Source organism: Dendropsophus ebraccatus, chromosome 7 (genome assembly GCF_027789765.1).
Source record: "Dendropsophus ebraccatus isolate aDenEbr1 chromosome 7, aDenEbr1.pat, whole genome shotgun sequence".
Classification (NCBI taxonomy): Eukaryota; Metazoa; Chordata; class Amphibia; order Anura; family Hylidae; genus Dendropsophus; species Dendropsophus ebraccatus.
Genome location: NC_091460.1, coordinates 25,278,263 through 25,305,959, shown reverse-complemented (window position 1 = coordinate 25,305,959; position 27,697 = coordinate 25,278,263). Strand labels below are relative to the sequence as shown.

General features: G+C 45.4%; 1 protein-coding gene across 1 annotated transcript; it reads left to right on the top strand.

Moving 5' to 3' along the window:
- Positions 1-26,203, top strand: LOC138796684 (vomeronasal type-2 receptor 26-like). Its single transcript, XM_069976318.1, has 3 exons — positions 1-83; positions 15,541-15,664; positions 25,222-26,203. Exons 1-3 carry the CDS (start codon positions 72-74, stop codon positions 26,145-26,147), a joined length of 1,062 nt encoding a protein of 353 aa, XP_069832419.1. The 5' UTR covers positions 1-71; the 3' UTR covers positions 26,148-26,203.
- Positions 26,204-27,697: the final 1,494 nt, after the last annotated feature.

Here is a 27,697-nt window from a genome sequence, read left to right as displayed (position 1 = left end):
TAAGTGTCCAAGGAAAGTGCATGCCTGGCAGGCTGTTACCAAGTGGGACAGGTTAAGAAACCATACAGCACATGAGGGGATTAGTGAGTCTATAGCCCTCAAATAGGACATTTTAGGAAATGCTTGTACATTTAGATTACTTTTCATTTAAAATAACTTAAAGAGGATGTACCATTAGGTACATCCTCTTTAATTTGACCCACCATTAGAACGGGGCTGTCATGGGGAAGCCTGTATGTATTCCCTTGTACAGCGCCATTCTATGCACGGGTACAGGGCCGTTGCTCAAGCACTGGAGGCTGGCCGGCCCGTCCCCAGAGGGAGGGAATTCCCTCCCCTCTATGACGTGCCTCCATTTATTCTAGAGGAGCTGCATCATAGAGGGGAGAGAATTCCCTCCCACTGGGGGCGGGCCGGCCGGCCTCCAGTGCTTGAGCACCAGCCGTGCATAGAACGGTGCCGTACATGGGAACTAGGCCGCGGATCGAAAAATGGACCGCGGCACCGGCTTCCCTGTGATGGCGCTGTTCTATCGGTGGGTCAAATGAAAGAGGATGTACCTGATGGTACATCACTAAAATCACTATAGGCCTAGTTTTCTCCACAACACCACCCCTATAAGTCATCCTTCCAAACACTTTCAGGGTATGTTCACAAACATTTTTTGAGGAGAAAATATGTCTGTAGTTTTTATAATTATAGACGTAAATAATAATCGTGATCCGTGGTGCATGTGATCTTTCTCACATTTATCATGCATTTTAGACCATTTTAACAGATTTTAGATTTGCAATAAACTCCTGTAGGTGGCCATGATGTGGCAGCATGTAGCATCTCTATTGTGACCAGGCTCCGTGTGAGGTGTGAGGCTCCATAGATCTGAATGTGTTTGTTTTTGCAGCATGTATGTAAGTCATTGTTATAAACCATATTCAGACCTTTTAGTTTTTTTTTTTTAAATAAAAAACAGTTTCCCATCATTCTCATCTGCATAATCTAAACAGTATCACAGTGCCTGCTACAACTCCCTCCCATTACCTAGTCCCCCCTCCATGGTCATCAGATACCATCTCCCTCCCTTTATGCAGCCGTTGTCACCATTACCCATCTCCTCCCCAATATACACAGAGATGACATTGTTCCAAAGCTGTGTCAGGAGCCTGTCACCTCCCTCCTGCATCACTGCCCCAGCCTTCCCACCAGTAATCAGATGCCAGCTCTCTCACCCTTATCTTCTGTCACCATTACCTATCCATATATCTCTCTCCTATAATCGAAAGCCGGTGCCATCACATTTGCCTCCCGCACCTGCTGTGACCATTACCCGTCATCCTCATTTCCTCTCCATGATCAGATGTCGGCTCCTTCACATGAGACCATGTGAAAAACAAACAAAACTGAAAGGTTCTGAAGACTTTCTGAATGCATCTTTATTTATCAATATAAGCAGTTAGGTCCATCAACTTCCTGTCATACATTTGATACCACTCACTACAAGTGCAGGTGCTTTTGTGGTGGTAACCCCCGGGGTGATGCCACATCGGAGGAGCGGCCGGTTACCTGCCAGATGTTGAGGTGTGACGCCACCTCTGTGGTGGTTGGCCGAGACACAGCCGGACCTCAAGGTGTTAATTCATGACACCAGTGCCAGGTGGGCACACAGGTGTAATGACACGTCTGCTTTTATTTTATGAGGCTGGTTGCACCCTTTTCCCCTATGGTCAGTGTCCTGCAGGGTTGCTACTGGGTCCCTTGGGATAGAGTGATCACGGATAGCCAGAGTGGTGTAATGACCCTCCCGGACTATCGGAACCACCACCCACAGAAAGGGAAAGTGTCCCAAGGTTGCGGTGTGTGCTCTGTAGGTGGACTGCGGGAAATCACAGTGTCTTAAATGTAGTTAAGCCGGTTTACTTTTTGCAAATGTGCAGCAGGTAATACAGAGTCAATGATATGAGGTTTCTCTGGATAAAGCACTTGACAACACACTTGACAATAGTTGCAAATAAATACTTGGCAATTTAGCGAACAGATCTGTAATAAAGTGCAGTGTAGGATATAGTCATGTTGACTGGGTAGGGCTGAGTAGTATGAAGAAACAGAGTAGCAGAGAGGAGGATGCCATGAGAGGCTCAACCCATGTAGTACAGTGCTCTGCGGGGATGTTGGAGGATGAGGTAGAATACTTAGAAGAAGAATAAGAACACCTGTGCCCATGTATTGACCTTGAATTAGTCTTCACACCACCTTATGCCCACTAGACTTGGCTGAACCTTCCAAATGGGTGACAAAGGCCCCAGACCTTGTTACCTGGGATGAGCGGAATGCGGAGGGTTCCCTGCTGAAACCCGCGCTGTGAGATAGAATTCCTAGGCTTATGGCAACTTTGCTCTATCTAGATTAGCTCTTTGGCTTTAGTTGATACTGTCCTGCATTGTAAATTCTCCTTGTCCTCGGCGTGGGTTAAGGTTGTCTCTGGCTTGTCCTCTCCTAAGAGGTTTTAATACTGCATAGTGCTTTGTAGCGTTACTTGTAGGAAAGTTGCCATGCGGGGTGCTAGCTGAGACTGAACTTCAGGGCCCAGATAGGACCACTGTGGAGAGCTATCTGGCATGTGTCCTTCCTCCACAATGTCAAACATGAAAAGACCTTTGCTCCTCCTCCACCCATGTGACTTACTTCCTCCCAGCATGTGAAATGCGCTGTGAGTGGGTGAAGAGTGCAACAGAAGAAACAAAAGAAGAGGTGATAGAAGAGAAGAAAACAAGAATCCGACTGATCTACAGATTCTGGTGACAAACAAGAGAATAGTAACCCTTTACGTCCTCCACTAGTTGTTGCTAAAAAAAAAAATGGAGATAAAACTTGAGCCCACATATTATCAGGACCCAGATCTATCAGCGTTGGTGGGGTGCTCCTTTAGTTAAGGTTTTCCTAGTAGGAAGGATTGGGGCCTGTAAGTGAGCTGCAGGGTTTAGCCTCTGAAGAGCCATACCTATAATCCTATTAAAATGAAGTATGGAATAGGTATCTAAACTTTCATTGCCAGATAGCTAGGAGAGGTGACTGATGTCTGTTGGGAGTTGGAAGGCCATTCACACCCCAGTGGAGTGCACGCCCCTTCTACAAAGGCATTAGCCCTTGGGCTGAATGGGCTCGAGTTCATATAGACATATTTTGCAGAGCTGCTCCCTAGAGCTCGTCTTACTCAATGATTCATCATTACAATTTCAGTAAAATTGTTCAGGAGTCCCTGACTTTATACTAACTGAGAGGCATACATTGTATACCTGCTGCTCACCTTACATTCACTAGACCAGGTACTTGTCTGGCCCAACTAATCATTGCAATCTCAAGGTAAGCAGTGGGACTATAAGCATTGCTACTTACACTCCATTGGTGGAATCAGGCACTCTGTGCATAGGCTATTGAACAATGAGGTATACAACGTGTGTCTGGCATTAGAGCCGAGTTTCCATGGTATAATAGCACTAAGCACAAACTTATGACCATCAGTCAGAAAAGTTACATGAAAAGCAGCTTTCAGGAAAGCAGGGGGAGGGCCACCTCTTAGTGTAAATGTAATGGACTTATTACTATCTCATTTATTTGTCCAAACATTTTAGGTTCAAAATATATTTTTATTAGTACACCAGATACATTGTACATAGTATAACAGTGTTTTATGTTCAAGGTATACTCATTTTTAGAAAAAGAATAAAACATGAAAGCGTTATGACAACAAAGCCACAGTGTGTGGATATTCGCACGTGCATCTCTGAGTTGCAAATTATTGGCTCTTTAACTTTAATACACTAGACCAACTGGTGAGGTATAGAGATTATACTTCACTGCTTAGTAGGTAGTTTCCATGGAGCCACAGAAACTGCATACAGAACAGGGACTCCTGTCATTTGAGAGGTGTCTCGGCTCCTTAACAGTAAAACGTAATGCCATGTGCATAGCTGCATACTGTCTGGCCCCTGGTAGTCAGTGATTTTGCTGTGCATTACCACTTATTTCCTTACACATGCAGTGACTATAGGGCTGAACTATCGGAGATGATTTTGATCATTTGAAAAAAATGAAAAAAAAAAAAAAAGACTCCCCCTATATATTTAGGGGGATTTGATCATCACTGATAGTCACATATAGAATAAACAGCTTCCAACAGAATACCAGTGGTGGTCATCCTACAACACACACATGGGCCAAGACAGGAGGAAAAGCAAGCAAGGACTCATCTGTAACAAAAACAACAAGGGAAAAAACAAAGATATAAGAAAATATAATTGGACTGGAAAAGAAACTATGAACATACATTTTTTTCCACTTGGGAAAAGCCAAAAGTAAAGCTACACAACAAGAGAATCTGTCTGTGCCACGTGTATATAAGACTGCACCCCGCACATAGGATCAGCTGCACCCAGACTGGGACCGGATCTGCGTCTGATCTTTTCATTGAAGATTTTACTTTATAATCCCAGAAAGATGGGTGACTCTCTCTTTATTGCGATATTGTGTCTCTCTATCATTTCCCCATCTCAATGCCAAAAAATAAGCCCCAGTCCACAGTGGTTTATGAGGAAAACCAGTGTATTCAGTGCCAAATATGTGCAGGACGGAGACCTGATCATCGGAGGGATATTCACTGTCAGTTACTACACAAGATTTTTGAAACGTATAGTGAATATTTTGCCATCTTATTGCGACAGGGTTGTGGGTTGTGGGTTGTGTATATTTTAGACGTGTGATTATAATTTATAAAAACAAAACGGAGTCTAGCTTTACACTTAGGACTCAAGCAGAGGCTTTCGTAGAGGTTCATATGGCTTTTACGTTTTGTAGGAAGTTGTAGGAATCTTTTTATTTTTTATTTTTGGGGATACTATCTCTGCACCTATCAGTATAACACTACAGAAGAGCTGTGTGACTCCAAACCAGAGAACCTTTATGTTCTCTCATACAATTTTTGTGCTCTCTTATATAATATAATATAATTGTGGGTAAGAGACAGCTGTAAAGCTGATTATAGTTGTAAATTAGAGGTGGCTGGGACCCTGATTATAGCTGTAAATAAGAGGCAGTTGTGACCCTGATTATAATTGTGAATTAGAGGTGGTTGGGTTCCTGATGATAATTGTGAATAAGAGGTGGATGTGACCCTGATTAAAAATGTGAATAAAAGGCAGTTGTGAACTTATAATTGTGGGTAAGAGGAGGTTGTGATCCTGATTTTAATTGTGGGTAAGAGGCAGTTGTGACCCTGATTATAATTGTGAATAAGTGGCAGTTGTGAACTTGATTATAATTGTGGGTAAGAGGAGGTTGTGACCCTAATTATAATTGTGAATAAGAGGCGCATGGGACCCTGATTATAATTGTGAGTAAGAAGGGGTTGTGACCCTGAATATAATAGTAAATAAGGTGCGGTTGTGACCCTGATAAAAAATGTGAATAAAAGGCGGTTGTAAACTTGATTATAATTGTGGGTAAGAGGAGGTTGGGATCCTGATTATAATTGTGGGTAAGAGGCGGCTGTGATCCTGATTTTAATTGTGGGTAAGAGGCGGTTGTGACTCTGATTATAATTGTGAATAAGTGGCAGTTGGGACCCTGATTTGAATTGTGGGTAAGAGGAAGCTGTAACCCTGATTATAATTGTGAATAAGGGACAGTTGTGAACCTGATTATAATTGTGGGTCAGAGGCAGTTGTGACCCTGATTATAATTGTGAATAAGTGGCAGTTGTGAACTTGATTATAATTGTGGGTAAGAGGAGGTTGTGACCCTGAATATAATAGTAAATAAGGTGCGGTTGTGACCCTGATTAAAATTGTGAATAAAAGGAGGTTGTGAACCTGATTATAATTTTGGATAAGAACCAGTTGTGACTCTCATTATAATTGTGGATAAGAGTCAGTTGTGACCCTCTAAAAATTGTGGGTGAGAGCCTGTTATGACCCTCTAAAAATCGTGGTGCCGAGAGCCTGTTGTGGCTCACTTCCTCCCTCTGGCCATACCACTGCCTTTCCACCAAGGACTTTATTAAAAGTAGTATACAATAGCGTATACTCAGCCAACACCAGTATACTCTTGCCTTATGACACTGGTTACCTTGTAAAATCCTATGTACAAGGTGTTTTTTTATAGTCCTATGAAGGGTTTGTCTGAAGACAACATTAGCTTTTGGTGTTAATGGCTTTTTAACTTTTTACAGGCCTCTACCTCGTTTCTACAGATATATCATGGCCTTTATTTTTGCCATTGATGAGATTAACAAGAACCCGGATATTTTACCAAATACGACCCTGGGATACCATGTGTATGACTCTTGTAACAGTGTGAACAGGGCTATAGACGGAGTTCTGCAGATTCTCTCTGGTCCCAGTGACCCTATTCCCAATTACTTTTGCACAAAGTTTGGAAACTTGGTCGGTGTTATTGGAGATCTCAATCCAGATATATCCTTAAATGTGGCACAGATATTAAGTATTTTTGGATATTCACAGGTAAGCGATATTACTACAATATGGTGGCTCAGTGGGCAGCATTGTTACACAGTGTTCTGCAGTTTGGAAACTTGCTCGTTATCATTAGAGACCCAAATACAGACATATCCTTAAGGTGATATACTCAAGGTGATGGTATATAAAAAATAAATAAAAAAAAAAAGTTTTAAAACATACTCCTACCGTCCTTTCTCCCCCACCAATGGTATCAAATACCTCCTGTCCCTGGGTTTGTGTTGAACCAATTAGTTGTCAGAGAGATGTCCCAGCTCATTGGTGTCCTTCCTAACCACCTTTTTGTAAATATGTACAGCATTGATTGTTTTTCTCTGCACTCGATTGCTACAGGCTGCTGAAGGCCAAGGCAAAGCATCAACAAAGGACTCAGCTTATAGGACTCCCTAGGGCTGCATTCATCTTCTCCATCCACCAAGAGTCAACTGATGAGTGTTCAAGTTCAGACAGCACTAAATGTTCGGCAAGTTCACTCATGACTAGTTGTCAGCCCTTTCAATACCCCCTTAGCGGCGCCATGACAAATAAATCCGTCATTGGTCGTTAAGGGGTTAACTATTTTTGGATTTTTACAGATGACATATTACTACAGCACTATGACTTTGCAGCTCTTAGGTCCCTAGTTCAGAACTAAGCAACATTTGCATGGTGTTGGTAGGTTCTCCCTGTATTTTTTTGGGTTTACTCACATACAGTACTCCAAATAATAGTTTGGTGTTCTGCTTTGGTAGTTGTGCTCCACCATATGGTGTTGTGGTGTAGCCCTATGGATGACCGGTCACTTGCCAGATGGTATTGTGTGACGCCACTACTGTTGCGGTTGGTCGGAGTATAGCTCAGCCGGATGGTAGGTTGTCATGACGACAGCGCCGGTTGGGCACACAGGTGTGGGGGCACACCTGCTTTTATTTAAAGGTGGCTGGCTATACCCTTTCCCCTGTGGTCGGTGACCTGCTGGGCTGTGACGGGGTCCCTTGGGCTATTATCACGGTCGTCCGGGGTGGAGTTATGACCCATCCGGACTATCGGTACCACCACCCACAGAAAGGGGAGATGGTGTAACTACTGTGTCAGTGCCAAAACAATAATCACTGAGTCCTGTTACAATAAATAAAATCTTTACTTTGGGAATACTTAATACAGTAGCTTGTAATAGACTTTTGACTTGACTTGACACAATCTACGTTAAGAGATTTTGGAGCAGAAGAGCTGTGCTGACGTGATTGCGTGCCAAGAAGTAGAGTGAGTTTGTATTGAGAGTGCTTTGACGGAACGTTAGAAAAAGAAGAAGTAGAATATTGAAGTATACTTGAAAATAGAAGACCTGTTGCCCTACAGTGTCGGTAGACCCATCCTCCTAGGGTGACACAAGCCCCAGACCTTGTTACCTGAGTTGGGCAAGGTGTCCAAGTTTACCTGGTTACACCTGCGCTGCGAGATAGGGTATGCAGGCTTGTAGCACATTTGCTCTATCCAGATCAGTTCCTCTTGTTTCATGATACTGTCCTGCACTGTTAGAAATGTTCACGGCGTGGGTTGGAGTGATCCCTGACTTGTCATCTCCTGAGTAGTTTATCTCTGCATAACAAGGCTAAGTGTTTCTGTGCAGAAGAAAAGAGTTTTTGGGTCTCCCATACCTCTGTCCACTACCACACACCAGACTAGACTACTCTGGACTGACTAAGGTTGGGCGTGTACTTCCTCTCCCCATGTGACAACTTCCTACAGGGTGTGTAATACCCCCTGTGAGTGATGGAGAAGAAAGTGCAGAGAAAGAAAGGAAAATAGAGATAGGTGGAGAACAGAAAAAATCTCCTATTGGTGCACAGATTACCAACAAATAACCCTTTGTTCACTATAGCTTTGCAATATACAAGTACATATACAAATAATAGCAACATCTAGTGGCAAAACTTAGGTACACCTTTATTACCACTTTTACTTAGAGTACAGGCTTTTGTGAAGGGTGTATAGACCAGTAACACCTGTTGTGGCGGGTGGTCTGGACAGCTCAGCCAAAGATGTAAGTGTTGTGATGTCAGTGCTAGTCCAGGTGTGATGGTGATGCCTGCTTTGTGTTATGGCTGGCTGTGATCTCCAAAATGGTTGGTGACCTGCCAGGTTGTGATGGGTCCCTTGGTCTCTTGTCATGGTAGTCCAGAGTGGCAATTGACCCACCCGGACTATCGGTACTGCCACCCACAGAAAGGGAAAAATAACCTAAGGTGTGCGCTTGGTGTGTATGAGTGCTGGTGCAGTAAAATTAACCCTTCCCTAACTTCAGCTGTGCATGGAACAACAAGACTGACAAATAACTCTGACACCTAGTGGTTAAACCATAGAATACTATCTTCATCACCACTTAACCTGGAGTGATAACTTTACAACATTAGCTTAAGGCACTTAACAGTGGGACATCACAATAGCAATAGTGTAACTCTTAGGGTTCTATTTCAAAGGCTGATTGGGGCCCAATCAATACTGTACTACTGCTAGATGGGCATTCATTTACTGGGCCTATTACATGGCCCAATATTTGTTTAGCAAGGGCTACACGGACATTGTTACCGATGTCCTTGTAGCCCTTGCTTAAACAGTATACTGTATATTACCTGTCCATGCTTCTGGGCTCCTCCTGCGATCTGCTTCTTCCTGGGTCCCACACACTGCAGCTTTAGAGAGGCCTGTCTGAGCTGACAGGCGGCTCAGCCAATCACTGGCAGGGACTGCAGCGGCCAGTCAGCTCAGACGGGCTGCTCTGAAGCTGCAGCGCTTGGGACCCGGGAACAAGCAGACCGCAGGAGGAGCCCTGGAGCATAGACAGGTAATGTATACTGTCTGCAGGATCGTCAGCCACTGGCTGCGCATCACTATTACATGGAGCAATGCGCGGTCGGGGGGAAGGGGGGGGGGGCGATGATTTTAGATCAGCCAAAGATAGTTTAATCGGCTGATCATTATCTCTATTACATTGAGTGATAATCAGCCACATCGGGCCAATTCAGCCAATTATCGCTTCAAGTACTAGGGCCCTTAGCCAATGTTCATACCATGTATTTTTAAGCTGAAAAACAAACTAACAAAAAAAACTTCTGTATTTACAATCAAAATAAGCCTCAAATTGGAAAGTGATTTGTAGAGCTTTTTGGAAAGTTTTGACATCCATATTTGATCTATGGAGTGTTTCTGAGCAATTGTCAATGTGTTGCAATGAGTTAAAAAAAATAAAAATAAAAAATCTACAACGTGAATTGTACAGCATTGTCTCTAAAGGAAATTAGATTGTGAACTCCATAGACACTTGTGAACATGCAATTGCAGGGAACTGATCTGTTTTTATGACAGCCTCAGGTCTCTGCTGGCCTATAGCTGCTAGGCTGTAGCAATCAGGTGCTGATATAATTGATCAATGCATTATAAAGGTATTGCATTGATTTGCATAAACAATTTAATATTTTAGCCAGCAGAATTGTCTGAACTATTAAAGTATAATATTCCTGATCAGGCACACTTAATGGTGTAAATACCAAAATTATCAAATTCCATAATTTTTTTTTAACCCCTAGACGACCAAGGACGTATCGGTACATTATGGAAGTCTGTGCGCTTCATAGGAGGTGGGAACGAGCTGCAGTGAGCAGCCCGGCCCTCACCGTTAATGACAGGCTGCAGCGATTGTGCTGCAGAGTGTCAATAACCCCTTAAATGCTGCGATCGCTGCGCGACTGCACCGTTTAAGTGTAAGTGACAGGGGGAGTCCCCTGTCACTTACCGAAGTGTGACTGCGGGAGTCCCGATCGTTGTAATGGACTGCAAGAGGTCTCTCACCTGCCTCCGTGCGGTCCGATGGCAATCTGCTCAAACATCACAATAGGCCCATTTTATTAATAATTAGTTAACAAAAAAAAAGGATTTCATACAAAAAAATATATAACATTAGAGAATCTGTGTAACCTGCATATGGTTATGTTCGGGCTGACCTAAAGAATAATGGTACCATGTCGCTTTTACCATATATTATGTAGACACAGGAACCCCCTAAAAGTTACCATATTGGATTCTTTTTTTACGATTTAACCAATTTATATCTTCATAAATAATAATTTTAGGGTTCTGTCATAAATGTTATGGTTAAATGAAAGATGCCATTACAAAGTACAGCTACTCTTGTAAAAAACAAGCCCTTACATGTCCCTGTAAACAGAAAACTGAAAGTGCTAGAGCTCTTAGAAAGGGGAGGAGGAAAAAAACAAAAACACAAAAATCAAAATTTGCTCGGTCCACTGGGTCATTTTGGGCTTGGTCCTCAAAGGGTTAATCATCTTGAATAAAAATAAAAAAAAAGTGATCAAAAAGTCACATAAATGCACACATATAAGTGTGGTGCCGAAGTGTGGTTTTTATGGTTATAAAAACATGAAAATGCAAAAACGGAAATCAGCTGAATCATTAAAGGGGTATTCCGCTCAAAACTATTTTTTTATTATTTAATCGTATGCAGCAATGTAGAGATTTATCTAATGTGTTGCAATAATGGCCTCTGTTCCGTTCCTGTGTATTTGTATGTAAGTCACCCCTTCCCAACAGGAAAAAGCATCTGCAGAGCTTCCATTCCATCTCTCGCTCTTTTCTCTGTCTCCTCCCTCCCATTCGAGGTGGGCATCATGTGTCTTCTGTCTTTGCTATGGGCCAAGTTATAAGCTCTAACTTGGGCCACAGACTAATACAGACCACTGATGTCAGTGGTGGGCTGGGTTACCGCTGCTAACCTGGCCCACTGTAGACACAGAGGAGAGCTGGTCCAGCGACTGTGCTCTTTCCCTGGTCCCAGGGTTGTAGTCCCATTTCTGGTCAGGAACTGTGCCCCAGCTGCTGCCCACACCTCTCCCTTGACTGCTGCCTGCGTCTCTCCCCTGGCTACTGTTTGCACCTCTCCCCACACCTCTCCCCTCCCAGTGTCTGGCACCTCTCCCCTGACTGCTGCCTCACCTCTCCCCTGGCTGCTGCCGGCACCTCTCCCCTATCTGCTGCATTCACCTCTCCCCTAACTGCTGTCTGCACCTTTCCCCTGGCTGCTGCTTGCGCTTCTTTCCTCAGCTGCTACCCATACCGCTCCCCTGGCTGCTGCCCACACGCCTCCCCCGGTTGCTGCCCACACGCCTCCCCCGGTTGCTGCCCACACCCCTCCCCCGGCTGCTGCCTGTGCCTCTTCCCCCTGGCTGTTGCTTGCACCTGCTCCTCGCCTGCTGCAAGCACTTCTTCCCGTAGCATGCTGGGAGATGTAGTTTGCCATCCAGCTCCATCTGCAATATAGTCCCTGCTTTACAAAAATGTTGAACGGATAAATGGAGGCTCAAGCAGTTGGGGAGCGGAGATAAAAACCAGGGGGCTTTGGAATGTTTTGTCTTTTAGGACTCCATGGGCGGAATACCCCCTTGAGGGATAAAAAAGGATTTACCCCTCATGTTTATTATACTTACATAATATTCACCAAACATGTTACAACTGAATGACAGTTCACTTGATACAACAAGTTTGTCATCAGGATTGTCTAGGTTCATTTAGGACTCCTCTTCATTAACAATGGAAAATTTTCAAGTGACTGGTGGCAATACATAGTGAATGTAAGTGGGCCTGTAACTTCTTAGGCTATGTTCACACTACGTAAGTTTCGTTGTTTAACCTCAGATCCATTTATTAATAAACTTTTGCATTTGCATTTGCCTCAACTTCATGAATGTAACAGGACTATTAGGTTGGGAGAATTCCAAGGACTTCCGAATTACCGAACCCAACTCCAGGCAATTGTTCAGTTACTCAGACATTATAACTGGACGTGGATCGGTGTTATTACATCTGATGATGATGTGGGGGAGAAGCAGAGCTACGAGCTAAAGACAATGGCGGGTATTTGTGGTATCTGTGTTGAGTATATTATTAAAATTTACGATGAGAAAGAAAAAGATGTAATGAAAATAAAGAAAACAAAAGGATCCTCAACAAGTCAACTTCTCAAGTTGTTGTAATTTGTGGAAAATTTTCTCTTCCTGTTTTATATTTTTTTGAAGCCGAATTCAATAAAGCTCATGAGAAGACCCTCATTGTACCGGCGGGTTGGATCGCTCACATGATTGAACCTACATTTAAAAAGCCAGCGTTTCATGGAAGTTTAATATTTTCAACCCCAACTAACAAAATACCACAACTGAAAACTTTCCTTCGGGATATCAGCCCAATAAGTCGCCCATGTGACATATTAGTGAAGTACATCTTAGCCTATTTTTTTCGTTGTTTAACCTCAGATCCATTTATTAATAAACTTTTGCATTTGCATTTGCCTCAACTTCATGAACGTAACAGGACAATTAGGTTGGGAGAACTGGGTGACAGTTCATATAATATTAAGAGTTTTGGAGTAACTTATCTAGTGTATAAGTCTGTCTATGCCATGGCCCATTCTGTACACGACATGCAATTATATATGTCCAAATATTCCATGAAAAAATACAAAGAAACTCAAATACTCATGCGAAAGGTAATAAATCGCCTATGGAATGTGTGGTTTAGTGAGAAGTAAAGACTTTAACTCCACCTCATCTGACATTTACAGTGTTTGATCAAACGTTTTTGACCATTAAGTTATTAGAGATACGTCATTACACAAAAAGATTCAATTCCAAATTATTCACGCTCTTTTAGCCAACACTTAGCATTCTCCAAATAGATTAATCTTTATGACCATTTCACATAAAACCTGTCAGAGACTTTCCTGTCTGTGCTCCCAGGCAATCTGTCTTACTGCCTGTGCACCGCGGGAGGTGGAAGTCTGTTGTCATGGATGACATCACAGTCATCCTATCCTGGGCCTATAATTAGGGAAAGAAAAAGACAGACAAGAGGCGGTGCTTCATGTGATACCGCCACAGTAGGTAGGGGTAAAGGTGACCAGATTCAAGGCTTACCTTGAAGCCCTTTGGTCCTCATGCATATCACTCTACTCCTAGGATACACGTAGTAGGTCTTATATGTTCTGGTTCCCATGGTCCTGATGTAGATTTCAGAAGGCTGCTAAAAGCTGTCAGGGACAATGTGTCATGCTCTGCTCTTGGCGCCATCGGAGCGTACGGCTGGCCTCCCGTGGCTGCCGAAGCTGGAGGGTACGCAAGTGCTGACGACATCCGTGGCAACTGTTGCGGGGCGTACGTCGACAGCATCCATAGTGACCAGTGGGCCAGTCGATGGGGGTGCGCCAGCAAAGGCGTTCCTTGGTCTTGCGGCAGCTCTCTTGCTTGCTTCACTGGCCCCGGCCAATAGGCAGAGGTGTGCTATATTGATGTTAAATGACTGGTGGCTGCTACCGCCAGTCAGCTTGTGTATGGGGTCTCGGGCTGGAGTCTCAGCCCCAATCACGCTCTGTGATTAGGACTCCAGTCTCCCGTCCTTAAAAGACAACAATCAGCCGACATTGTGCATGCCAGATGATCATTGCCTTCTATAACATGAAGCGATTATCAGCCGTAATCAGTCCTATTAATTAGCCAAATACATCCGGTAACCGCTTTGTGTATCAGGGCTTTAAGTCATTGGTGTATGCTACTATACCGTCCTAGTCTCCAGGTGAGAAAATCAATGAGGCATAGCTGGCTTATGGTATGGAAACCCTACGTATCTAAGCTATAGTATAGAATCATTGATTGAACGCATCGTAGTAACAATAGAATTGCTATATTATTACCTAAACTGTAGTTATTGTATAACACTGTATATTGTTCCTTCTCCTAGTACCTGAGAAGAATTCATTTCAGAGATCCTCTCGGAAAAGACATCAATTTTAATGAGAAAGGAGAATTGTCTTCTCTCTATTACATCCTTAACAATCGTTGAACAAAGATTGTTTGTCAGAGTTGTTGGACATTTCAACACATCAGCTCCAGAAGGAGATCAGTTGCTGATCAATAATAGCAATGTATTCTGGAAAAATTCAGAAGTAATTTTTTTTTTAAGTTTTCAATAAATAACAACATTCTTTATGATCGGGATGGTGCAGTTACGCCTATCATTTTGAAAGTAATCTTAGCTCCTGTACAGTAAGCAGGGATACGCTGTGCATGGCTGCTTATTGGCTTACCCGAGAGGGTTGATGCTGCTCTGCATGAGGTCAATCAAATGTGGGACCAAGTCTAAAATAAGTTTGACAGACAATTCTTGTTTTAATTGTTAAAAACAATTACAACAAGAAAGAAAAAAAGAAAAACGAGAAATAATAATAATAATTGCTTTTATTAATAATAATAATAATAATAATAATTGCTATTAATAATAATACTACTAATAATAACAATAACCACAACAACAATGAAACAATGACATACACCTGATTTAATGAGTTTTACAGTATTGTGGTCCATGTCCTTGCTTATGTATACTACGTGTTTTGGAGGAAAAAATTTTTTTTTTAATTTAACTGATTTCAGAAAGTTATACAGATTTTTAAATGACAGTCTCCCAGTACTTATCAGCTGCTGTATGTCCTGCAGGAAGTGGTGTATTCTTTCCAGTCTTACACAGTGCTCTCTGCTGCCACCTCTGACCATGTCAGGAACTTTAAAGAGCGGTAGCAAATCGCCATAGAAAACATCTTCTACTCTGGACAGTTACTGACATGGACAGAGGTGGCAGCAGAGAGCGCTGTGTCAGACTGGAAAGAATACAGGACATACATTAGCTGATAAGTACTGGAAGGCTGTTTTTTTTTTTTTTTTTTAAAGTAATTTACAAATCTGTATACGTTTCTGCTAACATTTTGTTTTCTCCCTAGTACTTCTTTAATAAAGTTTCTCTTCATAATTACATTTAGGATTTGCAGTTTTTTTGTTTATTGCATGGAACTTGCTTGTGATTTTTGTTGTCTAACCAAAATTCAGTTCATACAGTGTTTTATAGAATTTTTTAAGTGATTTATTAATGCACTTAAAACATTTTTCCATCATATCTTCCACTCTGATTGTAACAGATCCCAGTCTCTACCTGCTCTGATCAGTGTCCTCCAGGTTACAAAAGAACTTTAAAGCTGGGAATACATAAATGCTGCTTTGACTGCTTGAAGTGCTCGGAGGGAGAGATAACCAATGGAACAGGTAAAATGACCTAAACAAAAATCTTAACAGTTTTTCTACTTGGACTTCTAAGATATTATTGTTCCTACTTCTATATCCAAATAAAAGGAATTACACTTAAATTAAATGTAAGAAATCATATTCGTAAATTATGAAATGATCATATACTCTACAAAGGTTTAAATTGTAAATATCTTTTATTGAATGTAAGGGCTGTATTACACGGGGCGATTATTGTGCAGAAAATCAATATATTGTTCAAATTTAAACGATAATTGTCCTGTGTAATTGCAGGCAACGATTGAAAAATAATTTGTGTGCTGTTGATTGTTGATTTGGATGGGACCTTAAAATCATTGTTAATTGTTTGATAATAATTCGCTTTAATTCCGCATTTATACGCTTTAAGGCTATGTTCACACTACATAAGAGACCGGCCGTTCCGTGACCCCTGCCAGATCACGTAACGGCTGGTCTCTGCACGGATCATCCTGGCCGGCACTTAAGTACTGGACGGATGATCTGTCCGGCCGCACAGCTCTGATGTGGGCGCATCAGTGTGTGCCAGCATCAGAGCTTCCCATAGCGCACAGTGAAGCAAGTGGCTGGAGCCGCTCGCTTCACTGTGTGAACTGACAGGTCTTTCTGCGGCCGGAATTCACTGAATTCAGTGTGTGAGAGTGAGTGAGTGTGTGAGAGAGAGAGAGAGAGAGAGAGAAAGAGAGAGAGTGTGTGTGTGTGTGTGTGTGAGAGAGAGAGAGAGAGAGAGAGAGAGAGAGAGAGAGTGTGTGTGCCCCCATCCTGGGATAGTATATAAATCTGCTACTGCTGAACCAGTCCCTACCGTACTGACAACTCGGCTCTGCTGTGCCTGACCAATGTAACCGACAACTCGGCTCTGCTGTGCCTGACCAATGTAACCGACAACTGGGCTCTGCTGGGCCTGACCAATGTAACCGACAACTCGGCTCTGCTGTGCCTAACCAATGTAACTGACAACTCTGCTGTGCCTGACCAATGTGACCGACAACTCAGCTCTGCTGTGCCTGACCAATGTAACCGACAACTCGGCTCTGCTGTGCCTGACCAATGTAACTGACAACTCGGCTCTGCTGTGCTTGACCAATGCAACAATGCGTCTGAAGCACAGGAGGCGGGCCGGCTTGCCCCAGTGGGAGGGAATTCCCTCCCCTCTATGACGGGGCTCCATTATAATCAATGGAGCCGCGTCATAGGGGGGTGGGGGATTCCGCCCACTGGGGCAAGCCGGGCCGCCTCCTGTGCTTCAGACCTAGCACGGTACCCGTGGATAGAACGGCGCTGTACACGGGAACCGTTCTATCCACGGGTCATATTAAAGAGGATGTGTGTGTGTGTGTGTGTTGATTTCTGTGGACATGGAGTCTGGAGGGGTGATGCTGTATGGTATCTGTATATTATATCCAGGCTGTATGGTATGTGTATACTATATCCAGCATATATATGTGTATACTACATCCATATATATATATATATATATATATATATATATCAGCAGCGGCTGACCAGGCATGCTGGGGGTTGTAGTTGCAAAGCAGCGGCTGACCAGGCATGCTGGGTGTTGTAGTTGCACAGCAGCAGCAGACAGCACATCTAATTTCAATTTGTATGTTAAGTGCAGGGGCGCCGCAATCATGAGGCGACCTGAATCGTCTGCCTCAGGCGGCGCCACCAGCTGTCATCATGGGGGCGGCATTCAGTGGCAGATTATAATATGAGCGGTTCGGGCGGCCGCCCACATTATAATCCGCCACTGACTGTACACAGGGCCGCTTTAACCAGAGGGCACATGGTGCACGTGCACCGGGCCCCCTGGTTAAAGGGGCCCCCCCGAGCAGGCCGGCCGTTGCTATGTGCGACCAGTGCGGTCGCACAGGGCTCCGGCCACCAGCCTGTCAGGGGGGAGCGCCATGGATGGGTAATCTACTTACCCCTCCATGGCGCCCCCTGCAGGGCCCCCCCGTCCGCCGCTACCCCCGTCCGCTGCTGCTGCGGCGCTTCAGCGCTGCAGCAGCAGCAACACTGACAGAGAGAGAGCCATTGGCTCCCTCCCTGTCAGTCACTCACTCTTGTGGCCGCACTTCCTGCGGTCACAAGAGGCCGCGCTCTCCCTCTAGCGCCCGACGTCACTGGAGCGTCGGCGCGAGAGTAAGGGGAGTGCAGCCTCTTGTGACCGGAGGAAGTGCGGCCACAGGAGGGAAGAGAAGAGGAACGCGTGGACCCAGGTGAGTAACAGTGTTTGTTTTTTTCAATGTTATATGGGAGGGGGAGCTATATACTACGGGGGGGGGGGGGGCACAGGGGGCTATATACTATTGGGGAGCACAGGGGGCTATATACTATGGGGGAGAACAGGGGGCTATATACTATGGGGGAGAACGGGGGCTATATACTATTGGGGAGCACAGGGGAGCTATATACTATGGGGGAGCACAGGGGGCTATATACTATTGGGGAGCACAGGGGAGCTATATACTATGGGGGAGAACAGGGGGCTATATACTATGGGGGAGAACGGGGGCTATATACTATGGGGGAGAACGGGGGCTATATACTATTGGGGAGCACAGGGGGGCTATATACTATGGGGGAGAACGGGGGCTATATACTATTGGGGAGCACAGGGGGCTATATACTATGGGGGAGCACAGGGGAGCTATATACTATGGGGGAGCACAGGGGAGCTATATACTATGGGGAGCACAGGGGGCTATATACTATGGGGGAGAACAGGGGGCTATATACTATGGGGGAGAACGGGGGCTATATACTATTGGGGAGCACAGGGGGGCTATATACTATGGGGGAGAACGGGGGCTATATACTATTGGGGAGCACAGGGGGGCTATATACTATGGGGGAGAACGGGGGCTATATACTATTGGGGAGCACAGGGGGCTATATACTATGGGGGAGAACGGGGGCTATATACTATTGTGGAGCACAGGGGGCTATATACTATGGTGGAGCACAGGGGGCTATATACTATGGGGGAGCACAGGGGGCTATATACTATGGGGGAGCACAGGGGAGCTATATACTATGGGGGAGCACAGGGGGCTATATACTATGGGGGAGCACAGGGGGCTATACACTATGGGGGAGCACAGGGGAGCTATATACTATTGGGGAGCACAGGGGAGCTATATACTATTGGGAAGCACAGGGGGCTATATACTATGGGGAGCACAGGGGGCTATATACTACTGGGGAGCACAGGGGGCTATATACTATGGGGGAGCACAGGGGGCTATATACTATGGGGGAGCACAGGGGGTTATATACTATTGGGGAGCACAGGTTAGCTATATACTATTGGGGAGCACAGGGGCTATATACTATTGGGGAGCACAGGGGAGCTATATACTATTGGGGAGCACAGGGGTCTATATACTATGGGGGAGAGCACAGGGGGCTATATATTATGGAGAGCACAGGGGGGCTATATACTATTGAGGGGGAGCACAGGGGGGCTATATACTATTGTGGGAGAGCACAGGGGGGCTATATACTATTGTGGGAGAGCACAGGGGGGCTATATACTATTGGGGGAGAGCACAGGGGGCTATATACTATTGTGGGAGAGCACAGGGGGGCTATATACTATTGTGGGAGAGCACAGGGGGGCTATATACTATTGTGGGAGAGCATAGGGGGGCTATATACTATTGGGGGAGAGCACAGGGGGGCTATATACTATTGTGGGTGAGCACAGGGGGCTATATACTACTGGGGAGAGTGCACAGGGGGGCTATATACTAATGGGGGAGCGCACAGGAGGGCTGTATATAACTGGAGGAGCACATGAGGGTCTATATACTACAGGGACACCTTAAAACTATGGAGGCACAGAGGGGTGTAACTATGTAGGAGTACAGAGGGGTGTAACTACTGTATAGGGGTATAAGGGACCTAACTACTGTATGTGTTGGAGCCTAAAATATTTGTCTGGCAGATTCTGGAGAGAAGATTCACAGCCAGGAGAAGACTTCAAGGTGGCCCACGCTGGATGGAGAGAAAAAGAAAAGGTGACAGACTCTGATCGGAGAAGACGCCTCCGGTGAGTCACTGGATGTAACTTCACTCTGTTATAGGCTTGTACTGATAGGGGTCATGATGTGGCGGTATTATGTAATGGTATCATTGGTGATATCTTTCTGTTTTGTTTAGTGCAGTTTTTATGTAATATGTAATCACTGAATGGTGGAAATAGTGTTATAAGGTAACTACTGTATGTATTGGGGCTCTTGATACAGTGTGGGGGCAAATTCAGTACATTATACAATGTGCAGAAAGGTAAGGGGGGGCCCACTCTTGAGGGCTGTGCACTGGGCCCACCAATGTATTAAAACGGCCCTGACTGTACCATGTACTGGAGCCCCCCCGCCCCCGGGCAGTATCTGTAATGAGATGCTGTGAGCGGGGGAGACTGTATTCATAAGCGCCGCGCTGTACTAAATCAGCCGCGCGGTGCTGATACTACAGCGCGGGGCTTATGAATACAGTCTCCCCCGCTCACAGCATCTCATTACAGATACTTCCCGGGGGCGGGGGGGCTCCAGTACATGCATTCCACGTCCGTGATCCATCAGGATCACGGAACGTGGGAATGCAGCCTTAGTCCCCCGGCTGATGTGCGGCTGCCCGGGGTGTCCCGTCCTGTCCCCGGCAGCGCGCGCATCAGAGAGCTCCCCGTGCGCCGGAAGTCACAGGCACAGGCGCACGGGGAGCTCTGTGATGCGCGCGCTGCCGGGGACAGGACGGGACACCCCGGGCAGCCGCACATCAGCCGGGACCAGACCAGAGAGGCTCGACGGGGGAACGGAGGGCAGGTGAGTTGTGTGCTGTTTTTTGTTTTTGTTTTATCTGCTGTGCAGGGGGGGGGGGGGAGAGGGGGACCATCTATAAGGTAGGGGGGGAAGGGGGCCATCTATAAGGGAGGGGGGAAAGAGGGGGACGATCTATAAGGGAGGGGGGAAAGAGGGGGACGATCTATAAGGGGGGGGGATCATCTATAAGGGAGGGGGAGAGGGAAGAGGGGGACCATCTATAGGGGGGGGGCATCTATAAGGGAGGGGGGAAAGAGGGGGACCATCTATAAGGGGGGGGCCATCTATAAGGGAGGGGGGAAAGAGGGGGACCATCTATAAGGGGGGGACCATCTATAAGGGAGGGGCGGGAGGGGGACCGTCTATAAGGGGGGGGAAGAGGGGGACCATGTATAAGGGGGAGAGGGGGACCATCTATAAGGGAGGGGGAAAGAGGGGGACCATCTATAAGGGGGCATCTATAAGGGAGGGGGAGAGGGGGACCATCTATAAGGGGGGGAGGGGGACCATCTATAAGGGAGAGGGGACCATCTATAAGGGAGGGGGAGAGAGGGAAGAGGGGGACCATCTATAAGGGGGGGGGGGATGAGGGGGACCATCTATAAGGGGGGGGAGAGGGGGACCATCTATAAGGGGGGGAGAGAGGGAAGAGGGGGACCAACTATAAGGGGGGGGGAAGAGGGGGACCATCTATAAGGGGGGAAGAGGGGGACCATCTATAAGGGAGGGGAAAGAGGGGGACCATCTATAAGGGAGGGGGGAGAGGGGGACCATCTATAAGGGAGGGGGGAGAGGGGGCAGTAGTGGATTATAATGTGGGCGGATTGACGGGGGGGGGGGGGGGCGTCATTCTATAGTTCGCCTCGGGCAGCAGAGAGGCTAGAATCACCCCTGGTTAAGTGTGCTGTTTGTTTGCCGGTGCATCCCCGCCCCAGCTAGCCTGGAGTGATGTGCCCTGTGCCAACCACACAGGTTGCACCCCCCAAAGGCCAGCCCTGAGTCAAAGATACGTTCCATAGTTTTCGTTAGTGGCGGGGGGGGGGCAGACAATTTGGCTGTATGGGGCTTTGTAATAGAGCTTTGTTGCTCTATTTTGCTGCTCCTTCCCACTCTGGACCCTTAGCATTGTTTGCCACTTGCTATCCAATTTTTGCGGCTGAGAAAAGACGTCACAGCCAGCCTTCTTAAGGACCCATTTTACAAAGTGATTATTGGCTGTGTTGGCTGATTATTGGCCTTTACGGCTGATAATCGCTTTGTGTAATAAAAGGAATAAACGATCATGGCTCATCGTCGTCTTTTATTGCCTTTTAACATGTTGAAAGACAAATGACGTGGAGAGCAACAATCTGCTGCCATCACCTTGTGTAACAGGAGTGGCGGCAGCACACCGCTACTATCCCCTATGGGCTCCCTGGATGATCTAAAGCAGGGGTGGGGAACCTTTTCCGTGTTGAGGGCCATTCGGGCATTAATAAAATCATTCGAGGGCCGCACTTAATGTCATACTGTGTGTGGCAGCGGGGTAGCGTGGTTGCGCAGCACCTGGGGCAAAGCAAAGTATTGTTCCCCTAGTGCCCCTGCTATTGTAGTTAACCCTCTTTTACCTAATGTGTATCCTTAGCGATGTCCGGTAGCCAGAGTTAACCCCCAGTGATGCCCCTGGTAGCTGTAGTAAACCCCCCAGTGATGTCCCTGCTAGTCATAGTTAACCGACTGTGATGCCCCTGCTAGTCATAGTTAAACCACTGTGATGCCCTGGTAGTCATAGTTAACCCCCTGTTATGCCCCTGCTAGTCATAGTTAACCCACTGCGATGCCCTGGTAGTCATAGTTAACCCCCTGTGAGGCCCCTGGTAGTTATAGTTATCCCCCAGTGATTCCCCTGCTAGTCATAGTTAACCCCCTGTGATGCCCCTGGTAGTTATAGTTATCCCCCAGTGATGCCCCTGCTAGTCATAGTTAACCCCCTGTGATGCCCCTGGTAGTTATAGCTAACCCCCAGTGATGCCCTGGCAGTCTAGCTAACCCCCATGTCCAGGGGTGATTCTAGCCTCTCTGCTGCCCGAGGTGAATGAGTGATGTGCCCTGTGCCAACCACACAGGTTGCACCCCCCAAAGGCCAGCCCTGAGTCAAAGATACGTTCCATAGTTTTCGTTAGTGGCGGGGGGGGCAGACAATTTGGCTGTATGGGGCTTTGTAATAGAGCTTTGTTGCTCTATTTTGCTGCTCCTTCCCACTCTGGACCCTTAGCATTGTTTGCCACTTGCTATCCAATTTTTGCGGCTGAGAAAAGACGTCACAGCCAGCCTTCTTAAGGACCCATTTTACAAAGTGATTATTGGCTGTGTTGGCTGATTATTGGCCTTTACGGCTGATAATCGCTTTGTGTAATAAAAGGAATAAACGATCATGGCTCATCGTCGTCTTTTATTGCCTTTTAACATGTTGAAAGACAAATGACGTGGAGAGCAACAATCTGCTGCCATCACCTTGTGTAACAGGAGTGGCGGCAGCACACCGCTACACAGCTACTGCTGCCCGAGGTGAACTATAGAATGACGCCCCCCCCCCCCCCGTCAATCCGCCCACATTATAATCCACTGCTGCCCCCCCCCCCACTGCTTTCCCCAATAAACATAATGTTTGGTCCCTTGCTGCACAGAGGATGTCAGGAGAGGAGAGGGCTGATCTTATAGAAGAGGTTCCAGCAGCACAGAGGATGTCAGGAGAGGAGGGGGCTAATCTTATAGGAGAGGTCCCAGCAGCACAGAGGATGTCAGGAGAGGAGGGGGCTAATCCTATAGGAGAGGTCCCAGCAGCACAGAGGATGTCAGGAGAGGAGGGGGCTAATCCTATAGGAGAGGTCCCAGCAGCACAGAGGAGCCTCTCTGGTCTGGTCCCGGCTGAGGTGCGGCTGCCGTCCTGTCCCCGGCAGCACGCGCATCAGAGAGCGCATCATCCCCGTGCGCCTGTGGCTGTGACTTCCTGCGCATGGGGAGCTCTCTGATGCGCGTGCTGCCGGGGACAGGATGGGACACCCCCGGCAGCCGCACATCAGCCGGGGGACTAAGGCTGCATTCCTGACGGATCACAGACGTGGAATGCATGTACTGGAGCCCCCCCCCCCCACGCCCGGACAGCATCTGTAATGAGATGCTGGGAGCTGGGGAGACTGTATTCATAAGCGCCGCGCTGTAGTAACAGCACCGCGCGGCTGCTTCATTACAGCGTGGCGCTTATGAATACAGTCTCCCCAGCTCCCAGCATCTCATTACAGATGCTGTCCGGGCGCGCGGGGTGGGGGGGCTCCAGTACATGGTACAATCAGTGGCGGATTACAATGTGGGCGGCCGCCCGAACCGCCATATTATAATCTGCCACTGAATGCCGCCCCCATGAAGACAGCTGGTGGCGCCGCCTGAGGCAGACGACTTAGGTCGCCTCATCATTGCGGCGCCACTGCCCATGTCATGTTCCTGGTAGTATACTTAGCACCCAGTGTCTATCCCCCCCCCAAAAAAAATAAATAAACATCCCACTCATCTTTCCTCCGCTCCCACGCTGCCCAGGTCCTCCTCTCTCTCCAAGTCTGTGCCTGTCTACTCCTGCAGTCTGGCAGCTGTCACAGAGGATGATGTGTATGCCTGCTCGTTCCCCACCAGAGCACATCACAGGAGAGCCATGGGCTGCAATAGGAGGTCTTAGGGGCCGGATGCGGCCCGCGGGCCGGAGGTTCCCCACCACTGATCTAAGGATTATCTGGCGAGCCCCACCCTCAGCTTCTCGTGGCCCCCCGCACTTGCCCACATGCTGTCGGTGCCCACTAGCTCCCGGAGATTGCCCCATGTAATAAAGGCTTTAGCCTAAAAGGCTCTCTTTCTCTCGAGTAGCTTCATCCCTAAACAGCTTATATAAATACATTACTGCAGAGAAAAAAAATGCATGGAGGAGGCTTGGCTTCAAAAGATTCCCATCAAGTAGACACTTTATTACCAACACTAGAGCAGAGACGCAGGCACATTAGGCTAAGCTGAAGAGAACTGCATAGCACATGTCGGTATTCTTCCTCTAGTCCAGCCAAAAATAATAAACATTCAGCCTTACAAAACATCCAGTTGAGCAATCCCAAGCCCAGCTTGTAATGTGTAATGGGACTGTGTAATGAATGTGACATGACCAGAACTTTATAAAACTTTACTGACCGGTGTCATGTGACCAACAATACAATGGGGAGACATAGCATCTTTTGGTTGTGTAAATTTATTTTGAAGTAGCAGCATTCCAGACGTTCTTTTTTTTCTTATTAATAACATATGGGATAATTTTAGGTTGGAAAACTTTAACTCTGTAGCCGCAATCTGACCCCCCAAACCGCTTGTACCTTCAGATAGCTGCTTTTAATCCAAGATAATTTTAAGAGTCTGTTATGGGATCTGAATGATTCTGGTCCGGTGTAGGATAATTTTGTGGTCTGTTTTTGGGTAACATATCAGTGTTTCATTGTTTATGTTATTTTTATAACTATAAGAATAATAGTTCATTTGGTCACCTATCATAAGAATGGGGAGAACAACCATATTCATGATTGGTGTGTTGCTTCGACGGACATGAACTTTGATAATGTGTAAATATTGTTACTGCCCCAATTATAAAGTTCCGTAGTGAAAAACCCTTTTCATTTTACTGTTTGTTTTTTGTCTTTGTAGATAGCGTATCATGCTACAAGTGTCCAGAAGATCAGTGGCCAAATGACCGGAATGAATGTATGCCAAAGCCTACAGAATTTTTGTCCTTCAAAAATGACACAGCAGTTCTAATAATTTCCTTAGTATCGGTCTTATTTTTTATCATAACATCTACAATCTTGGGCATCTTCATTCTATTTCAAGACACTCCAGTGGTCAAAGCCAATAACCAAACCCTGAGCTTCATCCTCCTTGTCTCCATCATGTTGAGTTTCCTCTGTGTATTCTTGTTCCTGGGTCGCCCTACACATGTCACCTGTATGCTCCGCCAGACTTCATTTGGGATCATCTTCTCAGTAGCCATCTCTTCTATTCTGGCTAAAACCATCATGGTCTACATGGCCTTCAAAGCCACCAAACCGGGAAGTTCCTGGAACAAATTTATCGGTGTGAAACTGATAAACTGTGTCGTCTTCTTCTGTTCATTTCTTCAAGTGTTACTTAGTATCATCTGGTTATCAACATCTCCTCCATTCCCAGAACAGAACAGTCACTTATATCAAGACAAGATCATATTCCAGTGTAATGAAGGGTCAATGTTGGCCTTCTCCATACTCCTGGGCTATATGGGACTACTCGCTGCTGTTAGTTTCATTGTTGCTTTCTTGGCCAGAAATTTACCAGATAGTTTTAATGAAGCTAAAAACATAACATTCAGCATGCTGGTTGTGTGCAGTGTCTGGGTGGCTTTTATCCCGGCCTATATGAGTGTTACTGGGAAGAATACAGTTCTTGTAGAAATATTTGCTATAATATCTTCAAGTCTTGGCATTTTAGGCTGCATTTTCTTCCCGAAATGTTATATAATACTGGTGAGACCGGAGTTAAATACAAAAAGTAGTTTATCGAGACAAATGCATATAAATACATTTATGAGGGGTGTGTAGTTAAGGAACTCAGAATTGGTTCAATATTAACCTCTGTTATAATAGTAATTTATTTGTAAAGGGAAGTGTAGTTACCATAAGTTTTTCCCTCTGATGCTCTGCCCTGTCCTGTTTTTCCTTATAGAAACAGCCCATGTATGTGAACGGACACTTCCGATGGCATTGCAAGAACATTGAACACTCAGTCAGGTTTTCCATAAGATAACATAAGATAAATATTTTTTGAATACTTTTTCTATATTGTTCAGATTTATTAAAATCTTTAAGAAGTATTAAAGAGTGATTTTTGTTTTATCTCTATTACGTTTTAAAGAAGTGTAGAATTATTGGAAAATTTTTGAATGAACTTTTGATTTAAAGTAATACTAACTTACTGTTACCTAAAATACAATACACAGATCACATTCCTAATAATATCCCAATATCACTATTATATCACTAATAATTAAAAAAAAAAAAAGTAGTACCCCCTTTCTTTTTTATAACTAGCCCTTCCCAGCCTAATAATACCAGCCTTCTACTGCCCAGACCAGGAACGCCATTTTATGGTACTGCGGGACTACTAGTACACTTGCTGACACTGAGTACTGGCTTAGTAATGGATGCAATCTAACAGGCAGCTTCCACTACTAAGCCCATAAGGTATTTAAAAAATACAAACTATAATTTTTTTAAAATTTGAAATACTGTATTTCCCCCGAAAATACGACACCTTCCTAAAATAAGACACTCCAACTACCCTACCAACTAGCCTTAAGTAAGGCATCCCCCTGAAAATAAGGCACTTTTTACTGTAAACTAGAGCACCCCCCGAAAGTAAGATGCCCCTGAAAGTAAGTAAGCCCGTTGCAAACAAGCGCCACCCAGGACTCATCTAATCCCCTCGTGGACCTTCACAGCCGCCACCGCAGGCAGCTTGGTCCATGACCCTCTTATCCTCTGAACGTCTCACTGCATGCCGCAATATCTTTTTTCTATCCCCGGCCGGGAGGAAAGGAGTAAGACATACCCCAAAAATAAGACATAGTGCCTGTTTTTGAGCAAAACATATATATAAGGCACTGTCTTATTTTCGGGGAAACATGGCAAGAATACCCCCACACTTTTTATACATCCTATTAAAAAGACAAAATACTGAACGCTGGTATCTGAAAAACAAAAAGGAGAGACAAAAAAAAAAAAAAGGCAGGAGGAAAGCACCCATGAGAGATGTTTTACTTATTTACAGTATGCAATATCTGTACAGGTAGCTGCTTACTGTCTGGTCCCCAGGGGACTTAGGGGACTTTAAGACAAAAATTTTTTCGTTTGATTGACAATAAACGATTTTAAACAATTGATTTTAGGAGCAACATAAAATCATTCACCATAATAAATGAAACAATAGTCATTAGTTACGAACGCAGTTATGAGCGAATGATGTGCACAAAGACCAAAATGTTTGCGAATAATTAGAAAAGATTAACAATTGTTTTACAGTCAACGACATACGAACACATTTTCGTTGTTTTATCGTTACCTGGATACACACAAATTTGATTATCACTTAA